At 38.1% G+C, this 21,443-nt stretch overlaps 2 protein-coding genes across 2 annotated transcripts; both read right to left on the reverse strand.

Annotated features, from left to right (window-relative positions):
* Positions 1–9,802: 9,802 nt before the first annotated feature.
* On the reverse strand, positions 9,803–11,247 carry LOC103444817 (peroxidase 17). The gene is made up of 3 exons (XM_008383760.4): positions 10,900–11,247; positions 10,641–10,832; positions 9,803–10,486 (listed from the first exon to the last, which is right to left on the reverse strand). Exons 1-3 carry the CDS (start codon positions 11,095–11,097, stop codon positions 9,863–9,865), a joined length of 1,014 nt encoding a protein of 337 aa, XP_008381982.1. The 5' UTR covers positions 11,098–11,247; the 3' UTR covers positions 9,803–9,862.
* A 7,851-nt stretch (positions 11,248–19,098) lies between these two features.
* Positions 19,099–20,840, reverse strand: LOC103411973 (peroxidase 17-like). Its single transcript, XM_008350583.4, has 3 exons — positions 20,476–20,840; positions 20,178–20,369; positions 19,099–19,826 (listed from the first exon to the last, which is right to left on the reverse strand). The coding sequence occupies exons 1-3, from the start codon at positions 20,770–20,772 to the stop codon at positions 19,233–19,235; spliced, it is 1,083 nt and encodes a 360-aa protein (XP_008348805.4). The 5' UTR covers positions 20,773–20,840; the 3' UTR covers positions 19,099–19,232.
* Between the last annotated feature and the right edge of the window lie 603 nt (positions 20,841–21,443).

Genomic DNA, 21,443 nt, shown 5'->3' on the forward strand with positions numbered 1-21,443 from the left:
CTTATTTATGTAACTGCTGCTCATCTGGAAGGAGTGCTCTTTAAGAGGTTTTTGATTGATAGAGGAGCTATGGTCAATGTGTTGCCCTTGGAAGTTAACTTGGGTTCAAAGCAAATCATGCTAACCTTCTTCGTGGTGGACAACACTTCCACTTATGGAGATTTACTAGGCCGAGATTGGATTCATTAGAGTCTCTCTGTGCCTTCCAACCTACACCAACAGGTAGCAGTTTACCACGAGGAAAGAGCCATGGGACCAGGATTTTAGGAGATGGTGGAGGTTGAGTCACGACCATTCTTCCCCACTGCTAATGTTGCAGAAGCCAGTTTTTATAATCCTAGTGTTGGGATTCTCTAATGCTTAAGAGCTGATAAGAACGGCCTCCCAACTAAGGTGACGGCCCAAAAGCTTCTAGAACAAGGATTACTCCTCACCAAGGAAGTATGGGATAGGCCCCATATTGTCCCAACTCCTCAACACCAGTAATGACAGAACAAAAAAGAAAGGACCAAGTAGTTGTAGTCAGGTCCTTAATCAAAATACTATTGATGTATGGAAGAGAGAGAAAACAAGGAAAGAAAGAGAACGGTTGCCCAAGCTTACAATAAAAAGTAAAGTTAAAGACCTTTAAGGAAGGAGAATTAATTTGGAAAGCAGTTTTACCCTTAGGAGCTCAAATATGAAGCTTTGGGAAATGGAGTCCTACTTGGGAAAGTCATTTTGTTATTCACTAAGCGCTGGATAAGGGAGGGTATTACTTGACAGATTTGGAGGGAAACTTGCAAAAACATCCAATTAATACCAAGTTTTAAAGAAATACCATCCAGCTTTATGTAATAGGATATATTGTTATACTGAGAGACCTAAGCGAGTTAGGAAGGTTTAGAGTCAGATTACCATTGGTAAAACTTCAATGAAAAGCAAGAATTCAAACAAGTGAAGATGAAGTATATGTTTATTTCATGTATAAAGGGTTACAATTAATCCTAGCCTAACAACTTTACATCCTCGGACAGGGCAGCTATTCTAGAAAAGTAAGTCTGCATAATAGTGAAAATTTTGCCTGGTTTTCCAAGATACATGTTGCTATTGGTGAGTTGGTTTTTTGAGTCCTCCACTTCTTGAGAGATCTTCTCCATATCCTCTACTTTCTTGGAAAGATGATTGGTTAAGCTCATCTTCTCACCCTTAAGTGAAGAAAGTTGTTATTCCAATCTTTGGATCTTAGAATCAACAACTGCAATCCTATCTTCCATCACCAATCATTCCTCCACCAACTGCTGGAGAGTAGCTGAGCTCTTCATATGTTTTTCTTGATAGCACTTCACTCTATTGGAAGCCCGCTTCGCCTTTTGATGCTGGTCCTTTAATGCCTGTAGGTTCTCAACAAAGTTTAAGAAAGACTCATACTGAGCCTTAGACAAGGACTATGCCTTGTAAAGTTCGGTTAGTGCCTTTTCTGCATCATGAAGAACCTTAAGGCTAAAGGAAGCTGAGAAATCTTTCTTCATCCAACCCTTAAATGAAGCAAATGGGGGATATTGCAGTTTGGTCTTGATCTGCCCAAATGTTTTTACCATGTCGGGCAATGACAATGTCAATGAAATTAGGGACATATCTCTCGCACCTTCAGTAAAAGCAGAATGAGCTGCCTCAAATGGGTAGAAAAGGTAGAGGAGCAAGAATAGAAGTTGGAATAGAAGCAGCAGCAATGGTCTTGGCTTTCTTCTTAAGCCTAAGGATAGGCGTCCCTATGACCCCAGAAGCCAAAGAAGGACGAGGAAGTTTTGTCTTACGCACCAAATGCGAGGGAATTACCCGAGTCCTCTCCAGGGCCTTGTTGCAAACCAAAAAAGATAAGTTGATTAAAAGAATTTACAATTTAGACTAAAGGAAGGCAAATAGGGAAAAGTTAATATACCTGAGCTAAATCTGGATCCTTAGAAGGAGGAAGAGTTACGTCTTTTGTCTGATGTAAAAAATTATCCTTGCTTGCTCTGAAATGAGAGATAGTGCCTAAGCCTTCACCAAAAGCCTATGAAATTAAAAAAGATAAGTATCAACAGACTAACTTGTGCAGAAAAGAAAAACATAATAAGAAAAGCCTTCATACCTTAGCAGGATCTTGAGAATGAGCGAGCGAGCTGGCCCGAACCACAGATTGGTAAACCTGTGGGCTAGTCACCTCTGAGACCATGAAGATCTCAGGGACTTCGGGCCCCTCAAATGTAGATGTTGTTGGTCGATGAGAGGTTGGTGCAGGAGAAGACTGAAAAGCGTCGAAAGAAAATGAGTATAAAAGGAGGAAAACTTCAAGTATAGAAGTGTTAACAAATACTCACCAAGTTATTATCCTCATCTACAAAATGCAACATTTATCCTGTTTTTGGATTGAATTAAGAAGTTGGGGTCACCACTAATGCAGAAGCAGGAATGGAGGACTTGAGAGTTGAGCCCTGCCCAATTGAGGACACAGGATCATCAACCTTAAATTGCGAAAGTAAAAGACAAGTGTTAAGGCTCTGAGATTGGTAAAGATACAAGTCTAAAGAATGAAAAAGAAATATACCTTTGAGGACTTAGCATGTGGATGAGAAGTTTGTACCATTCGAGCTGAATATGAAGAGGCCTCGGGTAGAGAGATCATTTCTTCCCTCATGGCCTATTTCAGAAATCGGGTAGAGAATAAAAAAGAGATAGGAAAGAAGAAAATGGGAGAACTCAAAGGAGTGAAAACTTAAGATGCAATTTATACCTCCAGTTCTATAATGGTGGATTCTTGCAGATCCTTGGCTTTCTGATACATCTCGACCCCTAGTGGTTCTCCCCTTGAAACAACAGTTTCTTTTTTGGTTGTTCGAGGCCTTAAAAAGAAAAAATGGCGTTGTCAACTCTTATTTTCACAAAATTATGAATAAGAATGAAGGAGTAAAACAAGGTTTACTTACTGTGCCCTTGTTCTTTTCTTGGTGGGGGTTGTCCATGACTCAAGAATGGAAGGCTGAGCCTGAGATCGCTCTTCGGGCTCAGACTCTGAAGTTTCCATTACAGTTGCCCAAGGCTCAATTATAATTTCTACCTCACCCTCTGAGTCTCCAAGCAACTCGAAGACATCTCTGCCCTCTCCAGCACCTTGCCTTTCTACCTCAGTTGCGGCTTCTTGGAGGATAAAGGTGTTGCTGCATCTTCATGTTACTCGACGACTATCTCTGTAAGGATTGGAGAAGGCAGATTCATAAGAATTTCAAGTTAAAGAGTAAGAAGTACATATCAAAATGAGTTGGTTTTTCTGATGAATCATTTCCTTCCAGTTTTCAAGCTTATTTGGGCTATGATAAGACTTGATAGAGAGATGCTTGAAGAGGCGATCATGGGCTTTGCACAAATCGCCTTCATACTTTTTTATCCACTTTGTCTCCCACCAAGAAGCAAAGCTTGAAGTTCATTCAAAATTAAGGGCCATAGGTTTTCTAGCAACCTTACTCATGACCTCAAGACTGCGTCGGGCAGCTCAGAAAGTGACTTATGGTGGAGAGTGAAGAATGTAGGAGTTGCCACATTGAACAGAGTCAAAGAAGGGGACTGGAATGGCTTGTCTAATGCCCAGTTGCCTACTACAGAAGTTTGGATGATAAACTTTTAACCCGTGCTCGTAGCGATCACTCCTCACACCCCAAGCCAGATCCTTCGACTGGATGCAGCTGATAAATCTCCCTCTACAAAAGGAACTAGCGTTTTCTCCAAAAGCATTCTGGAAAGCTTGGTCATTGAACCAAGGGTATCTCCTTAAGACTGAAGCACCCCACTCTAGGTATGCCTGAGTCCTACAGACTCTGAAGAAGTATAGACAACAGAATGTGGAATGATTTATAAGAGTGGCTTCAGTTAGAATTCGGGCAGGGGCCACTCCATTGGGGAATTCAAGATTAGGAGCCTGAAGCTCAGGGAAATAATGTTAAAGCCACAACTGGATCATCCAAACAGGTCCATTCAGGTCAGTCTCAAATGGCTCTCCCCGAGCTATCTCGAAAAAAATGTGATAAAGGTGAGAGAGGAGGAAAGGGCATGTTGCCACATCATCCAAATTGTGTAGAGCTTCCACCAGTGGGATCCATTCAACTTTTACTCCCTTGGACTTGTTTGCGAAGACGTGCTTATTGAGCCAATACAATAGAAAGTACATATGCTCTTGTTCTCTGTTGACGTTGGAAGAAGAGGGGCCAAATTCCTTTTTGGCAAACGAGATAAAACCCTTGAAGGAAGTTCCATAACTCTTGAAAGTTATAGAGTTATACTCTAAATAAAGAAAGGGGGAAGGGCTGCTCGAGCTCTCAGCGGTTGGGCGAGATAGAGGAGTCTAGTCATGGGTAACGTCCATAATTCTGCCCAAATGCATTAGCCCGAAGACCTGCGCCATGTCAAGGATGGTAGGAGACATGGGGCCCATCCTAAAGTCAGAAGTGTTGGAGCTCGAGTTCCAGAAGAGGAAGGATGTAGTAAGAAGCTAAGGCTTAACATTCACGATGGTCTTAAAGAGTATTATCATCTCATAGATACCATTGTTCATCCATTTTTGCTTGAAGGTTAGCTCAAGCTCATTTATCCATTGCGTCCATCCTTCATCCTTCATCAGAGGGAACCCACAACGATGGTTTGACCATTTGGATAAGGAGATGCCCAACTCGGCCAAAAATGGGTTCGGGGTGAACCATTTCTCCTTAGGCTTGTTGTTTTCAACAACAATCGGGACCTAAAAAGTCCATGGAAGTCCTAAGGAGTGCACTTCTCCATCCTCGAAGAAAAGAGAAGTCTGTATGCCTGGCCGAGGGCAATGAAGGCCATTGAGCAAGTGGCACATAGTGGAAATCCCCTCACCAATTTCACTGGGAGATTGAATTCGAGCAACTTTGTGTGCCATTGGATGATCTTGAGGAAAAGATGGGAAGAAAATTGGAATTAGGGGGCAAAAAGAAATTTCTAGAAATTATGAAAGTTCTGATGATTCTGGGAAGTTCTAGAAATTTGAAGGCTTAAAATGGCTAAGATACTTTGCCGAGGAGGTTAAGTGAGAATAATATAGTGAGTGGTTACTTAACGATGGAGTTTGTGGGTTAGTGCAAGGATTTAGTTAACAAACGGCCGCTTTAAATGATGCAAGTCTCGAGTAAAGGCGTGTGACGGCTGTTTAATCATTATTAGCGACTTGGGTTGCTGACTTAACAATGATTAAAGGGGGCACTATTTAGGTTAATATTTGAAAATTGAGCTGCAAGAATAAAGAAGCCCAAAGATGCCAATTAAAAAAAGACTTGCCCGAAGCCCAGCACCAAGCCCAGAGACAAATTGGCGCCTCCCCATTAATGCATACACCATGTGCCTATGATTTAAATGTCAAGTGATGGAGACTAACTCACAATTAGCCAAAAAGCATTTTTTTTTTGTGGCAATACAAGTAAAAAGATGATGAGTCACTACCCTCTAGATGCTTTCGGGCAAAAGCAAAGTCATAGCAGTCAGGCTAATTCGCCTATAAAAGGAAGAAGAGGCCCCAGAGACAATGACACTTAACCAATCAAACAAAAAAACATACAAACTCTGCTCTCAAGCCAGATTTGCATCCAAAAGCTGAAATTAACCCAGATTCAGTCCTTTTTAGCGACAAGCTATCTTTCTCTCTAGTTTAAAAGCTTTGATATCTCTCTTAGTGGCATAGTATCAATTCCCTTGTGTAAACATGTTTACCATCCACCCCTTTTTAGCATACAAACCCTTGTAATCACAAAGAGAAGTGATCGCAAGAAGTTCAACCTTGACAGACAAGGTAAAATCTTGCCCGAAGCTCTTTGTTTGTTTTCTGAATTTGTAGATCTATTACGTAATGCATTCCCCAGTATGTATTCAAGTCATCTCCACCTGTTGTCCTACTTTAAGAGTCCCATTTGCATCTGGATCTAGTTAGTTTAATGGATAGGATATCATTAAAAATCAATCAAGAACCAAGCAAACGGCTAAATGGCTTAAAGGGGATCCGGACTCCCTTCATACGAACATACAAGATTATGAACTAAAAGTCCTTTGTCACAAGGCAAGAAAAAGAACTTAATGTGGACTTAACCTATCCACGACAATCCTTTGATAACAAGAAGTCTGAGTAACTTGGGGCGCAAGTAATTGACTAAACACACTCTTGTTCTACATCTGCTATGCTAAGATAGCAGTGACACTCCTAGCACTCAGTTAGTTTTGATTGTGAGCCTCAAGGCCTACACCTAAGGCCCCACAAAGACACTTTTCAGAACTAACTCTGTCCTCTTCTTGCAGCACATCAGCAAGTAAAAGCCCGACTACACATCCATAGTGCCAATCCCTTGGGGAGTTGTGCTGAGGTCCGAGGAGCCCTCTCCGGAAAAATCTTCGCCCGAACAGATAGATTTGTCTTTTCATGTTTTTCTCTGTTTGGTTAGCACTACTGTGGATGCTTATGGGGGTCGGGATATGCTTGCTTGTCCTTTGTGTGAATAATGCTGTATTTCTGTTTGATGACTAGGAGGTCTGTAAGAAAGAGAATTGCCTTTGGGTTTTATTTATTTACCTGTTGATAACTTGGGATGCACTCCTTTTATTGGTTTTAGTAACTTGGGATTTCTCTGCAGTAAAATTTTATATGGATTCGAGCTCATTAACAAAACCTGTGGAACATTGCTTTGTAGTAGAAAATTTTACAAATTGCCTTTTGTGTATTTGACTATATTAGTATATTTACACATAATACTTGTGTGCTTATGTAATTCTATATGGTTTGAATCCCTTCCTATGGTACGTGTATTTTGTAAACGCCAAGGAAACTTTCGTACTCTTGTAGCCATTGGCTCCACAGTTTTATTTAGTTGCTGGATATACATTTTTGAGTGAGAGACGCACATGTTTTAGCTACTTATATGTGCTTGTAGCTATTTACAGCTTTGTCAATTTGTAGACATTTTTGAGTGAGAGACGCAGATATTTAGTTGTTGAACAACAGTTTGTATTTTATACTAATTTACCTTTAATGTATCTGAGTTATGACCTCTAAATTCCTTTATCATGCAGTCGTGCATTCTGGGAGGATCTCTCAAGAAGGGGCGATGGATGGTTTCTTTCTGATTTTTTATGTTTCTTTTGCAAGATCTCAAGTTCTATTCATGTTACAAGAGCATACTTATTACGTTTGTTTTTTCCTTTTGTCAGGAGTTCAGAGGTTATGTATTTAAAATTATGGGAGGATGTGATAAGCATGGCTTTCCTATGAAGCAAGGAGTGTTAACCACAGGCCGTGTTCGCCCTTTGCTCCATAGAGGTATGTTATTTTATACCAATTTGTCTGTGATAGTGAGAGGGAGATGATTAGCGAGATGGGGGCAGTTGATTGAGAATTCCGGTTGTTTCCTCTATATTGCTAATTTGTAGACCTCTTGGTTTCAACTTTTGGGCAATGTAACTGACCGATGTATTTTGTTTGCTTAGGAACCCCATGCTTCCGTGGGCATGGAAGGAGGAATGGGGAACGAATAAGGAAATCTGTTCGTGGATGCATCGTCAGTCCAGACCTCTCTGTTCTGAACTTGTTATTTGTTGGAACACCCATTGTCCCACATCAGCCAAGAGGGAAGAGAGAAAACATTTTAAATATAATTATCTCACTCTAACTAACATTGAGGTCTTTTGTAATAAAACTCCACACCTGAGGATTGTGTAGGTGGTTAAGTGGTGACATTATCGATGTTGTTGAAGTGGGCCCTCAGCCCGTCAACTTAAAAAATTCTACATGGTATCAGAGCCAGTGGACGGGCCTGTATTGTTGGAACACCTATTGTCCCACATCGGCCAAGAGGGAAGAGAGAAAGCTCAGAGGCAGCAGAGTACCAAAAGCTCCTTGCTTCAAGCTTGAAGGAGCAGCGAGAGCGCCGTAGTGAGAGCTTAGCCAAGAGGAGATCAAGACTCTCTGGTGCTTCCAAGCCATCTGTTACTGTTTAGATCGCTGGAGCATGTGAGGTTTTCATCAATGAGTCAAGAGCGGAGGGGCATCATAGATGGTTTAAGGTATTTTAGGTTGTTTACAATGGATGTCGAACATGTTGAAGTGGTTGGCATTTCCAATTTTGTTGCGGTATTCATGTTTGATTGTAGGTGGTTGACATCTCTCTCGGTGTTTCTCAGTTGTCCTCTATTGTGCAATCTCTCTTAGCATATGCTCCATATTAATTTTTTTAGCTAATCGAAGTGGGGAACCCGTAGCTGCATTACCATGTAGAGTATCGGTCCCTTTGGCCGCCGTTGATTTTTGAAAAATGAGAAGTAGCGGAGAAGAAAATTTCTGTTTAGGAAAGGGTTGGCCCTTAATTGTGTTATGGTATTGTGTTATTTTGCGTCTGTGATGTGGGAGTCTTGATATGGTATGGTGATATCTTGGCACATGGAATTCACCAAAATAAAAGGTCTAGCAAGGAATATGTGAAAAATGTTGCTTTCTGCACAATGAAGAAAAAATAGGGTTGTCTTCAATATGAATTTTAGTTTGGGACTAGTCCGTGAAATATAAGGTGAAGATTGAAGAAAAGTTTCTTAGCTTCGCTGCTCATTTCTCCGATCTTTTTAGTAGTCCAGGACTACTGAAGCCATTCGTTCTTATTTGGCAACATATCATTTTTTTTAACAAACGATATTATCTACATTAAATGGGAGGGAGGTGGGCTTAGCTTTACAATGGGCTATCAATAATGTCAAATTTTCCTTTGACGAGAATCGAACTTAAAACCTTTTAACTGTCATAGTTTGAATCATTCTTTATCATGATGCTAAGGTCATTTTTATAAATGTTTACTATCGTCAACTTGTTTGACAAAGTGGTTTCAAAATCAAATGAAACTATCTCAAAATTAAATGAAATTTTCTAGAGATGATGTTTAGACATAATACAGAGGAAGAGTTGACCAAACCGTTTTAAAATCAGATGAAACGGTCTCAAATTAAATGATACTTTTTAAGAGACCGAGTGTATTCAGTTGAGATTTTAATGGATTTATAAATCCATGGAGTTTAATTCATTTTTTAGAGATTGTATGAATTTTTTTATTCAATTCCCTCGAAATTTTATGAATTTTTTTATTCAATTCTCTCGAAATTTTAGAGGGAGAGGTGAGATTTATTAATGCTTAAAATACACTACAAAATCTCTTTGTTCTCTCAAATTCCTCAACTTTAAAAAAAAAATCTAATTGAATACACATGGAATGCTATAAACTTTTTTAAAATCATAATTGAATACACCCGAATTTCTGAAAGATTTTAATAAACTATATTAAAATTCTGATTAAATACACGTTGAATTTCAGACAATCACTTAAAATCGTAATTGAATACTCCTAAATTTATTAAAATAATTAAAATTCCTTAAATTCTCAATTAAATACATCCCCAAAATATAAATTATGACGTTTGTATAGTGATTTGATATCACATTGTCTCATAAAGAGGAATGACTCTTTTCAAAGCGTCTTGGCTGATTAGGCTCATGCTAAATTTGTTCAAATCCGTCAGGGTGGTAATGGTGTGGCTCATAGACTAGCCAAGATGGATTTTGTTATCAATTTAAATTGTACTTGGTTTGACCAGCCTCCGCAATTTATCCAGGATATTCTTGTTGATGATATTTCTTCTTAATTATCAATAAAATGCTATTGTTTTGCTTAAAAAAAAAAAAGAAAATAAAAGAAGTCAAACAATGTGCTTATGAGAAAACAATGTCCTTATGGGAAAGACAAAGTATCAAAATTTAATTCATTGAAGGCATTTAAAGAAACAATTGTCTCATTTGTTCATGTCTTTATACAAACGTTACGATTCCTTCAATTCTCTTGCATGTGTTGGCAATCGCAGGACGATGACTATTAACCACCCGGCAATTTGTTCTCACCTCCCCAGCCTGCTCAACCTGCAAATCTCCCATCTTTATCATCCCCTCAACAAAGGCCTTGAAAAACTCTTCTTGGTCACTGCTAAACTGCTCTACAAATCCCCTCGTTTCCGGAAATGTGAAAAGCGTTTGATCCGAATTGAGAAACCCTCTCCCGGAAACCAAGTCCTTGAAGTACTGGTTGTCAAACACTACAGGCGTAGCATCTAGGTCTCCAGTGACGTTTTGGTCCACGTTTAAAGGGCAAAGCTTGTTTAGCTTTTCTGTAAACTTTGGTTCAATGGAGGGGTCTGGCCGGCCAGTGCCGGATTGGTTGTACAGCCGAAACATGATTGAGAAACACCGAGCTTGGCCAATGGAATGAGACCCAGAAAGGGCAACAAGATCTTCAGCCGAAAGATTAAATTTGGCAAAGAGGTCAATGAGGAAGGTTGCATTGGCTCTTGGACTTGGCATAACGTTGTCTGAGGCTTCCTGGCTAGCTGATAAGCTATCCAATCTTCCTAACTTCACTTCCCAATCAGGCCCTCCAGTCTGTTTAACACAAATTATGTCATTACATCTTTATAGATTGTCGATTATACAAGTGGGATTCTATTGAGACATCTTCTAACATTGTGAAGAGAAATTTATTAAATCGAGCAATTAGTAGTATTTTGATCTGTGTAAATAGAAGAGAGTGCAATACCAGGGCAACAACATCTCTAGAGGCCATGATTATGATGTCTGCACAAGAAACAACTCCCGGACAGACCTTCTCTAGGGCTTCTTTTGCTTCATCAACAACCTCGTAAGATCTCAATGAATTTATGTTTGCAAGGGCTAGTTTTTCTCCAAGGATGGTTGGTGTGTCGTCAAGTAACATAGATGCATCACAACCCTACAGTATATGTATGTTAAATCGATCAAAAGGGAATATAGTATTTGTGTATGTAGTTTTTACTTACATTGACAAAGCAATCATGGAATTGGAAGCGCATGACAGAGGCAAGGCTCCGGGGTTCTCTGATCAAAGCCACCTTCATGACATCTCGGACCACAGATTCGGCCTGCGGACATGTTTCAGAGTAATAATGAGGTCGGAGTTGCACGGCGGCCCCGATTATTATGTACTGTAGGAGGAAGAGAGAAAAGAGGGAAGTCATTGAAGTTTTCAGACAATACTCTCTAGTAGGCAGATTTGTGTATGAGTTGGTTCAAATTAGAGTTGCACATGGGGCTTTATAAACTTGTTGGATGCCTCATTTGCATGTATGGATAAAGGGAAATAATTAAATGCCCACTGTTTTTCTCTTTCTGGACACCTTACTTTATTTTAGTCATTTGATTGAACAAATCGAAAGAAATTAAAAGCCATAATTAAATAGGTGTGGTGAAAAAGAAGGGTATAAAACATGTCTAGATAAAGTGTATGTGAAACGTTATTTCCTAGTGTCGGTGTTCTTTTTTTTCTTTTTTTTTTTCAAAAGGGGGACAACTGGTGGCAAGTCACAATTATCCACCTCTACCGAGTTCGGATGGGCTATGGGGAATTTCACCTTACCCGTGGCCACAGTCAAGCAGATTCACCAATTCAAAGCATCAAACACAAGAAACAGAGATTACGCTATCTCCAACTATATATATATATATATATTTATAATTAGAAGTTAGTATAACATTATATTTGACTCCAAATATGGTGCTACAATTTAGCTTAAATTTCACAACTCAGAGTTTAAATTTATTTAAAGTAGAACCTAATAGTCATGCAAATGCTAGTCCAACCAAAGAGACTACTGTTTGAAATTCGAATTGCAAATTTATTGTTTATGGTGATTGATGAGAATAAGACCTAGTGGCTCGAGAATAGCCTTTTAAACCGACCAGGAAAATACTTTTTTTTTTTTTTTCAGGATACCATTTAGGGGAATTATACCTTCTTAGGCAGGTTTGAACGTTTGAAATTACAACTCAAATATTTCCCACCATTATTTTGTTCACGATGATATGAATGGTTGGGAATATATCATGACACAACTTTCTGATTATATTATTTGGAGGTATATATAACAATCATTTGTGTAGAGAGAGTAACCTAATATAACTAATTAGGAATCTTACTAATTGTAGAATACTATAAAAGAAAGTAAATCAATACAAATCAATCGTGCAACTATCATAACATTCTCTCACAACTTGGTGAATAGATATCAGTCATGGTCAACTTGACAAGTGATAGGAGCATATTTATGCGCCTTAGTTAGTTAGTTCTTATGCATTTATATTGTGTTTTCTTAGTTAAGTTAGTCTTTTAAGCTATTTTCATGTGTTTTCAGGTTTTAAGAACAAAGTAAGCAAAATGATGCAATTTGGAGCAATTTGGAGCAAAATTGAGCTAGAATGGAGCTCATGCATGTGGAGCACAAAGAATGGACGAATTTGAAGGATTGAAGAGCTAGGAATGTGTTTCAAAGTTGAAGACTTGAAGATGCAAAGTTTCCTAATTGAAGTGGGAAAGTGCTTAATTGAAGATGAAATCCTAGTCAAATATGGATTCCTAGTTGAGGAATGATTCCTAAGTGAAGATGGATTCCTAGAAGATTGAAGTTTCCTACTCAAACAAGGTTTCCTACTTGAAGAAGGGAAGTTAAAGCCAAAGAATCAGCTCAAGTGAAGACACCTTATCCAAAACATTATCCAAACCCTATCATATCCAATCCTATCTTATCTTATCCTAATCCTAATCCACCTACATTTCAGCTACTTGGGAGGATTCCTAGCTAGATTAGGATGCTTAAAATCAGATTTCTAGAAAACCTAATCCTTTCCTACAAAAATGGCGCCTAGAACCTTTCTAGAAGACCTTTGCCTTGCATTGCAATTCAGCCACTTTCCCTCCACTTTTGTGCCGTGAGTTTTTACCCAAATCCCTTGGGATTTTGGTTTCTAGAAGCCCTTATCCACTCCTGGTTTGGTGCTGCCCCTTATCCCCTAATTCCCTTTGGATTTCTGATTTGTTTTCCTTCAAGGATTGTGTTTTATTTTCCTATTAGGCCTTTAAATCCTTTTCCTTTGCTACCTAGGGGCTAGATTTTCAGCCTATAAATACAACCCTTTGCCGCACCAATTCACCACCACCCTCTACCAGATTTTCACTACATCATTCACCCAATCATCCCTCTTGTGCCGTGAGTTTGCAAAGGAGAAGGAAGGAGACTCTGGGAGCCGTGCATGCCATTCAAGGAGCTTGGATTGTTGGAGCGTTTCTAGGTGTTTTCTATCTTTATGTCAATGTTTAGATTTATTTATCTTTGTTTATTTGCGAACATGAGGAACTAATTTCTTTATAGTTAGAGGGGAATTCAAAGCCATGATCATATGTTTTATATGATTTGATTTCCTCCAGTTATGATTTCATGAATCGTGAATGTGGTTTACTTATCTATTTGATTGATAACATGTTTATGTATGTTAATTAAGGATGCATACTTAGTTCGCATGCATGAATTTGACGCTAGAGTATAAGGGAATTTCACCTAATCGTTATTAACTTATATTCATAAGTAGTAAAAGTCGCTAGTCACAATTGTGTTAAGTGAATCCTTGGCAAGAGTAACATGCGTATTCCATAGTTATGAATGCCTCGTCGATGTTTATGATTTCCATTGAACTTAATGATCTTTGATATGTGTCTCTATCATGCGTATTCCATAGTTAGGGTCCTTGATAAGAATAATTTGGTTGTAATGCGTATTCCATTCAATTCAATGAATCTAGGGAAATCTGAGAATTAATTGGTGCAATCTAGTTAATTTGGGACATTGTCATTCATAGTTTGTTGAAAGAGTAACTGGAAATTGAGTCGTATGCATATGTTTCATGTGTGGAGAATGAACCCTCTAACTAGCCTTTCACCATTCTTTTTCATCCAAAATCGTTTTCATTAAGTTTGTTTTTAAAGTTTATGTTTTAAAGTCAAAATTCGTCAAAACCACCCCCCTTACTTTTAAGTCTTGTTTTTAGAGTCAAAACTTGTTTCTTTTAAGTCTTTTGAGTCTTTGAAGTTCTATTTTCGTCCAAATCACTTGTTAGGTCTAGAATTGAGTCTTTTTGGTTGTTATTTGCTGTTTTGAGTGTTTTGAGTTAGTTTTGAGTCTATAAAGTCTAGTTTAGTGTTTTTGAGTCTTATTTGTGTTGATTAGCATCCCTAGTTAATCCCCGGCCTAGAACGATCCCTACCTACATCATTACTACAATTGTCATCAATAGGGTTTAATTTGTGTGTCAACTTAATTTTCACACCAACAAGTGAGCTGTGAAATGCTTGGCTCAATACTACTTTTAGTGAGTAAATCTCCTAGTTGATATTCGGACTTCATATGTGGGACTTCGATAACTTTTAATGTTGAGCTAGATTACGAGAAAAATTGCATGCCACTTCATTGTCACAATACAACGTCATTAAATCCCTGTTTGAAAACCAAATCTCTCATTAAGCTTCTAATACAGCCAACTTTTATCATTTTGCTTTGCCAAATAACAAGATTCTTCCTACCAAAATGAAATGAAACACCTTTAGTCAATTGATCCAGCTCAATATGCATATGTATTAGGGAAAACTAATGAAAAGTACCTCAAATCTTTACATTTTAATAAAAAAACTACACACTAATTTTATTTAACCATAAGGACAAAAGACAAAAAGGGGGAAAAAAAATAAACCTAACAAACCAAACTTGCGCTGGGGTGTGTACCCTCTACCTTACCACGTGTAAGTGATCTATTTGCAGAACATCCAATTTTTTGAAAACTTGGATTTCAACTTCGAATTTTTGTCTAATTCTACACTTTTTGTTGCCAAAAGCATGTTGATTTCACTTGGGGTTTTCTGAAATTAGTTGATTGTCGTAGTGGCTGGAAAGTGTTTGATGATATGCCTCTGTGAGAATTTGATTAGGTGTTTGGGAAGGGCAACTTATTTTTCTCTATTGGATCGGACCACCACCTAGAGGAGTCACTACGATGGCGTGCAAGCGTAAGCTCCAGGCATCTACAAGTTGTGAATCTGAAGGAACTTGCTCTAAAAGTGGAATGGACAGATTTAGTGATCTTCCGGAGGTAGTTGTTAATCGTATTCTTTCCTTCCTCAATTTCAAAAACCTCACTCGAGTGGGTGCTGTATCCAAAAGATGCAGACAATTTCGTCTCTCAGTTCTGGTGGTGAATTTTGGTACAGATGAGTGGACAGGCATAAAAAAGTGGATCTAGGGAGGATGATGACTTCTTTTGATCAATTCGATCCATGAAGAAAGTTTATTGGGAACTTTCAAGAAGAGGAGAAAAGAATATAGTACCATTAAGTTTCATAAACAGGGTAGTAAGTTTCATAAATAGTGTCTAAGTTTCATAAACAGTGTAGAAGTTTCATAAACAGTGTGAGGACGCGTGGGTCCATGTGTTAGATTATTTTTTTAATATTAAAATTATGTCTTTTTTTATTAAAATTTAAGTTCTTTTGTCGTTTTTATTAAAATTTAAGGGTTTTTCATTAAAATTTAAGTCCTTTTAATTAAATAAAGTTATAGCATGGTTTTTTATTAAAATAAACTTAGTCCAAACCCTTTTCATAAAAGTTCGCTATGTATTAACCTTTACCATTCAAGCTATCATTTCTTGGTAACTTTATTTCATTTTCAAGAGAAGACTTCAAGTACCTTAATATACAAACAACGACATCATAAGTACAGCTATGATTCACTTCCATGTGACTTAGCTTAAGTCTAAGTGTTACAGTTTAATTGTACAATATATTGACTAAAGTTCTTGGATTGGATCGGAACCGACAATATTTTCTGGTCTAAAATACTGTAATTCAAGTGTGTGTTTGGGCCTTAAATTCTAGGTTTGGGCTGAGAATGAATAAACTTGGTAAGAAGATGCAAGACTCGGCCCATTACTGAACTATTCATCCCAGGTGATGGAGTACTCGTCCCAAAAGTCAAACGCTAGTGGTTTGACCAAATCCTAGGAGAAGTAGGATTGTTGGAAGATCAGGATTAGATTACGTTTCAGTTGAGTCCTTAATGAAGTAGGACTTTTGAAGGATCAAGATGATTTTGATAAGATTCTAATTGAATTATTCTAAGGGTCAAAATTGTTGGCTGATTGGATAAGGTATGAATTAAACACGTAAGGGTACTAAGTTAGAGTCCTAGTTCAAGTCGAAGGGCGAGACTTGATAGGGGTAGAGTTTCACCAGAAGAGGGACTTATCAAGATAATGCTAAATGCATCTAGATATTTACTATGCATCATAGTCCAGGTAGAATTCTACTGCTTGGTAGGCTTGGCCATCAAGGAATTCATCTGTATATATACAAGAGGATTTTCAATGTTGAAATGACCTTGAACTCATTAAACACACAATGCTCTTCACAAAACCTCTCACACTTTGAGAAAAATATTAATTGCTCTACTATTTGTCAGTACAAATACAGTTTGGTTAAACAAATTTGGGTTGATATATATGCGGACGACTGACGGTTACATTTTGATTAAACAAAGTTTTCCATAGGTAACCAGCGTAGGTGATAGTTTGGTTAAACAACACTAGAGTTATGGAATTAGTTCAGTTTATGAGTCTTAACAGCTTGGTTAAACATCAAGTTTTCTTTTTTCTACTAATTATCTATCTTAAGTCTCAGCTGTCGCAGAGTCTTGGATTCTTTTGTTGAACGAGGTAACTTCATTAGCTTTCTCGGCAAAGTGAAGTGTTCTATGGCTGTATATTCTCAAGTGACATTCAGGCAGCCAAACCACTTTCACCATATAGTTTGCCCCTACAGTTTGATACAAATTTTGTGCATGTATATTTTAAAAAATATAGTTGAAGTTGCTAACCTTGTGCAGAGGATCCATAACTTAACAGCGATCTGCATAATCTTGTCTTCAGGTTTTATGACTTAGGTCGTGTGTGTTCCTTCCATGACCAAGGCCTGTTGATTCAGATGTCAGAAGCGTATTTTATCATACCACTACACCTAGAGGTATTAGTCCGTGGAGCTCAGAGCGAAATTGGCATGGCTGCATCAATATTCAAGGACACGGAAGAACGTAGTAAACTTTTTGCACTCGACCTATGCACCACATAAATTGTGTAGCTTTTAGGGTCAACAATACTATGAAATTTAATTAGATTTGTGCAAATTTAATCTTCAAATGATACCAATGATGATAGGAATGGACATCATTATTAAGACTATTTAGGTTTGAATTATTCACATCTTGTAGTTGTTTCGGACAAAATACAAGAAAGAAGAGCCTCATGTAGAGGTCGGTTCGAAAAACCAAAAATAAAAAAATCGAATTGAACCGAAGTTATTTGGTTTAATTTCAATTTCCATGGTTTGAAAACTGAATGAAACCGAAGTTACACTAAACGGTTTTGGGAGACTTTTCCCACTAAGTGGGGTCGGCTATATGAATCCTAGAACGCCATTCCGCTCGGTTCTGTGTCATGTCCTCCGTTAGATCCAAGTACTCTAAGTCTTTTCTTAGAGTCTCTTCCAAAGTTTTCATAGGTCTTCCTCTACCCCTTTGTCTTTGGACCTCTGTCCCGTAGTTACATCTTCTAACCGAAGCGCCAGTAGGCCTTCTTTGCACATGTCCAAACCACCGTAACTGATTTTCTCCCATTTTTCCTTCAATTTCGGCTACTCCTACTTTACCTCGGATATCCTCATTCCTAATCTTATAATTTCTTGTGTGCCCACACATCCAATGAAGCATCCTCATCTCCGCCACACCCATTTTATGTACGTGTTGATGCTTCACCGCCCAACATTCCATGCCATATAGTATTGCCGACCTTATTGCCATCCTATAAAAAAATTTCTTGAGCTTCAGTGGCATACGGCGGTCACACAACACGCCGGATGCACTCTTCCACTTCATCCATCTAGCTTGTATTCTATGGTTTAGGTCTCCATCTAGTTCTCCGTTCTTTTGCAAAATAGATCCTAGGTAGCGAAAGCGGTCGCTCTTTGGTACTTCCTGATCTCTGATCCTCACCCTAACTCATTTTGGCCTCCATTTGCACTGAACTTGCACTCCATATATTTTGTCTTTCATCGGCTTAGGCAAGGATCTTTAGATTCCAACACTTCTCTCCAAAAGGTTAAACTTCGCATTTACCCCTTCCTGAGTTTCATCTATCAACACTATATCGTCTGCAAAAAGCATACACCAATGAATATCATCTTGAATATGTCCTGTTAACTCATCCATTACCAATGCAAAAAGGTAAGGACTTAAGGATGAGCCTTGATATAACCCAACAGTTATGGGGAAGCTATCGGTTTGTCCTTCATGAGTTCTTACAGCAGTCTTTGCTCCATCATACATATCCTTTATAGCTTAGATATATACTACTCGTATTCCTTTCTTCTCTAAAATCCTCCAAAGAATGTCTCTTGGGCCCTATCATATGCTTTTTCCAAATCTATAAAGATCATGTGTAAATCCTTTTTCCTATCTCTATATCTTTCCATCAATCTTCATAAGAGATCGATTGCCTCCATGGTTGAGCGTCCTAGCATGAACCCGAATTGGTTGTCCGAAACCCGTGTCTCTTGTCTCAATCTATGCTCAATAACTCTCTCCCAGAGCTTCATTGCATGACTCGTTAGCTTAATACCCCTATAGTTCATGCCCCTTATTGAAACCCTAATTTACAAATTAAAGTTTTGGAGTATATTTTTAATGAGCGTGAGAGTTGGATTTTGAGAGACTTGACAGAAATGGCGGTTAGTGTTTATATGGCGTTGAGTCTTGATAGAACGACAGGAAGGTCGTGGAAATTATGTTGGATGAGTTCTTGTTCCTGGATTTTTTGACTTGTCAGCTGTATCCTTGTCCTATTTATATCATCATTATAATTTTTGGAGCTTTGTGGCTTTCTTTTTCTTGTGGTAATTGTTTTTAACCTTTTTGTTAATGCATCCAGCAATATTCCATTTGATTTCTGTTGGTGAGAAAGCGGTCTGTGAGTTATGTTTTATAGGCGAATGTCGATTAGTTTTGATAAATTCTTCATCGTGTGATATACGAAAAAGGATTGCCTTGTATATATATATAGATATATATTATATGGAACACATGTGAGACTTTAGTTGGAATTGTTATTTTTTTTATAAAGTCTCGATGGAGCATAAAGTTTTCTACAACATTGATGCATTATATATCATATATATGATATTGATATTTATTTTCTCACTGTCCAATCTCCTCAAGAACCCTAGCTAGAATTCATTGGGAAAATTAGAAGAATGACTATTAACCACCCTGCAATTCTTTCTTACTTCCCCAGGCTGATCCACCTTCAAGTCACCCATCTTTATCATCCCATCCACAAATGCCTTGAAAAATTCTCCTTCATCAATGTTGAACTGCTTCACAAATCCCCTCGTTTCCGGAAAGGTGAAAAGCGTTTGATCTGAGTTGAGAAAACCTCTCCCGGCAACCAAGTCCTTGAAGTACTGGTTATCAAAGCCTACAGGCGTAGCATCTAGGTCACCTGTAACGTTTTGGTCCACGTCTAGTGGGCAAAGCTTGTCTAGCTTTTGTCTAAACTTTGGTTCAATGGCAGGGTCTGGCCGGCCACTGCCAGATTGGTTGTACAGCCGAAACATGATGGAAAAGCACCGAGCTTTGCCGATGGAGTGTGAACCCGAAAGCGCAACGAGGTCTTTAACAGAGAGATTAAATTTGGCAAACAGGTCAATGAGGAATGTCGCATTGGATCTTGGACTTGGCATAATGTTGTCTGAGGCTTCTTGGCTTGCTGTTAAGCTATCCAACCTTCCTAACTTCACTTCCCAACAAGGCCCCCCTGTCTAATAATTACATAATCATGTTACATAAAATCAGAATTATACTTTCTTTCAATCATAGTTAAGATTCTCATCGTTCGCTTGGTACATGACATTGGAGGTCAATATGGATTAGACGATACTAACTGTAGTCAAGTCCAACACAGTGTGTGAAAATCTTAGGCATGTTTGACAATCATTTTACTTCAGTTATCAGTTTTTTAGTAACTGAAAACTAGAAGTCAAATTTTGAAAACTCAAACAAAGTAGCGTTAAATTTTCAATTGTTGATAAAGCTAATCAAATGGACCTTAAAACTTATGTTGGACTCAAAATATGTTCATGTATATAGGAGATAATAAGAAAGTTTATTACCAGAGCAACAGCATCTCTAGATGCCATGATTATAATGTCTGCGCAAGAAACAACTCCCGGGCACACCTTCTCCAAGGCTTCTTTCGCTTCGTCAACAACTTCGTAAGATCTCAGTGAATTAATGTTTGCAAGGGCTAGTTTTTCTCCTAGCATGGTTGGTGTGTCGTCAAGCAACAATGAAGCATCACAACCCTAATATAGAGATATAATACCAAGTTAATTAATTCATCATTAACAACGAACTATTAGGACTAATCAATTAGGAAGTAAATAATTTTGTGATTTATGGTCCACTTACATTGACAAAACAATCATGGAACTGTAAGCGCATGACCGAGGCAAGGCTCCGTGGCTCTCGAATCAGAGCTGCCTTCATGACATCTTGGACAATGGATTCGGCTTTCGGGCAGGTTCCCGAGTAATAACCAGGGCGGAGTTGCGCTGTGGCCCCGGTTATTATGAGTAGGATGAAGAGTGAAAAGAGAAGAGCCATTGAGAATTCTCGAGTCACTAGTGACTGGAGGCAGGTGGGTAATTGGTTCAGTTGTGTGGGGGGTGGGGTGCTTTTTAAACTCGTGGGCTGCATCATATGCATGTACAGAGATTTAGTAGAAAGAAACAATGGATGTGAAATGATTCATTCCGTTTCTACCCCAAAAAAAAAAAATAGAAAAAAAAATAGCTCTTCTCCTGAATTTATGGAAACTGCAGGATTTAAATATATACACTAAATTGGAGGTTGACTGGAATGGTCATTGATTGGACTAATCTAGAAAGGTGGTGAGGATTAGTCAAAATAATGAAGTTACACTAATTAGCTTACCAAAACCCAATAGAGGCGGGATATGGTGGAATCCTTCTCAGCTTATTGCATATTGAAACAAGTTTTGATAGCCTTTTTTCCACTTCATGAACTACAAGTCATTTCAGTCGCTTAATATTATATTTTAGTAATATTTTTCTTCACTTATAAGTATAATAACGGATTGAATATCTTGAATAACGAATTTTATCTCAATTTATTTTCTTAGTCTTATCATTGTGTTTAAACGAATCACATATAAAACTAGTTAGCTTACAGTCGAAAATTTATCTAATCATATTTGATTCAACAATTTAACTGGGACGTACAAGATATTAATGTAATAATGTAGCGTCTACATCACATGTGGTTTGTATGATAAAGAAAATAAGAGAATTTATACTAACTTAAAAAGTTGAAGTTTTGGTCAAATGCGGGACTCATAAATAGTCACTTTAGTGGTC

The sequence above is a fragment of the Malus domestica genome, chromosome 15 (genome assembly GCF_042453785.1).
Source record: "Malus domestica chromosome 15, GDT2T_hap1".
Lineage (NCBI taxonomy): Eukaryota > Viridiplantae > Streptophyta > Magnoliopsida > Rosales > Rosaceae > Malus > Malus domestica.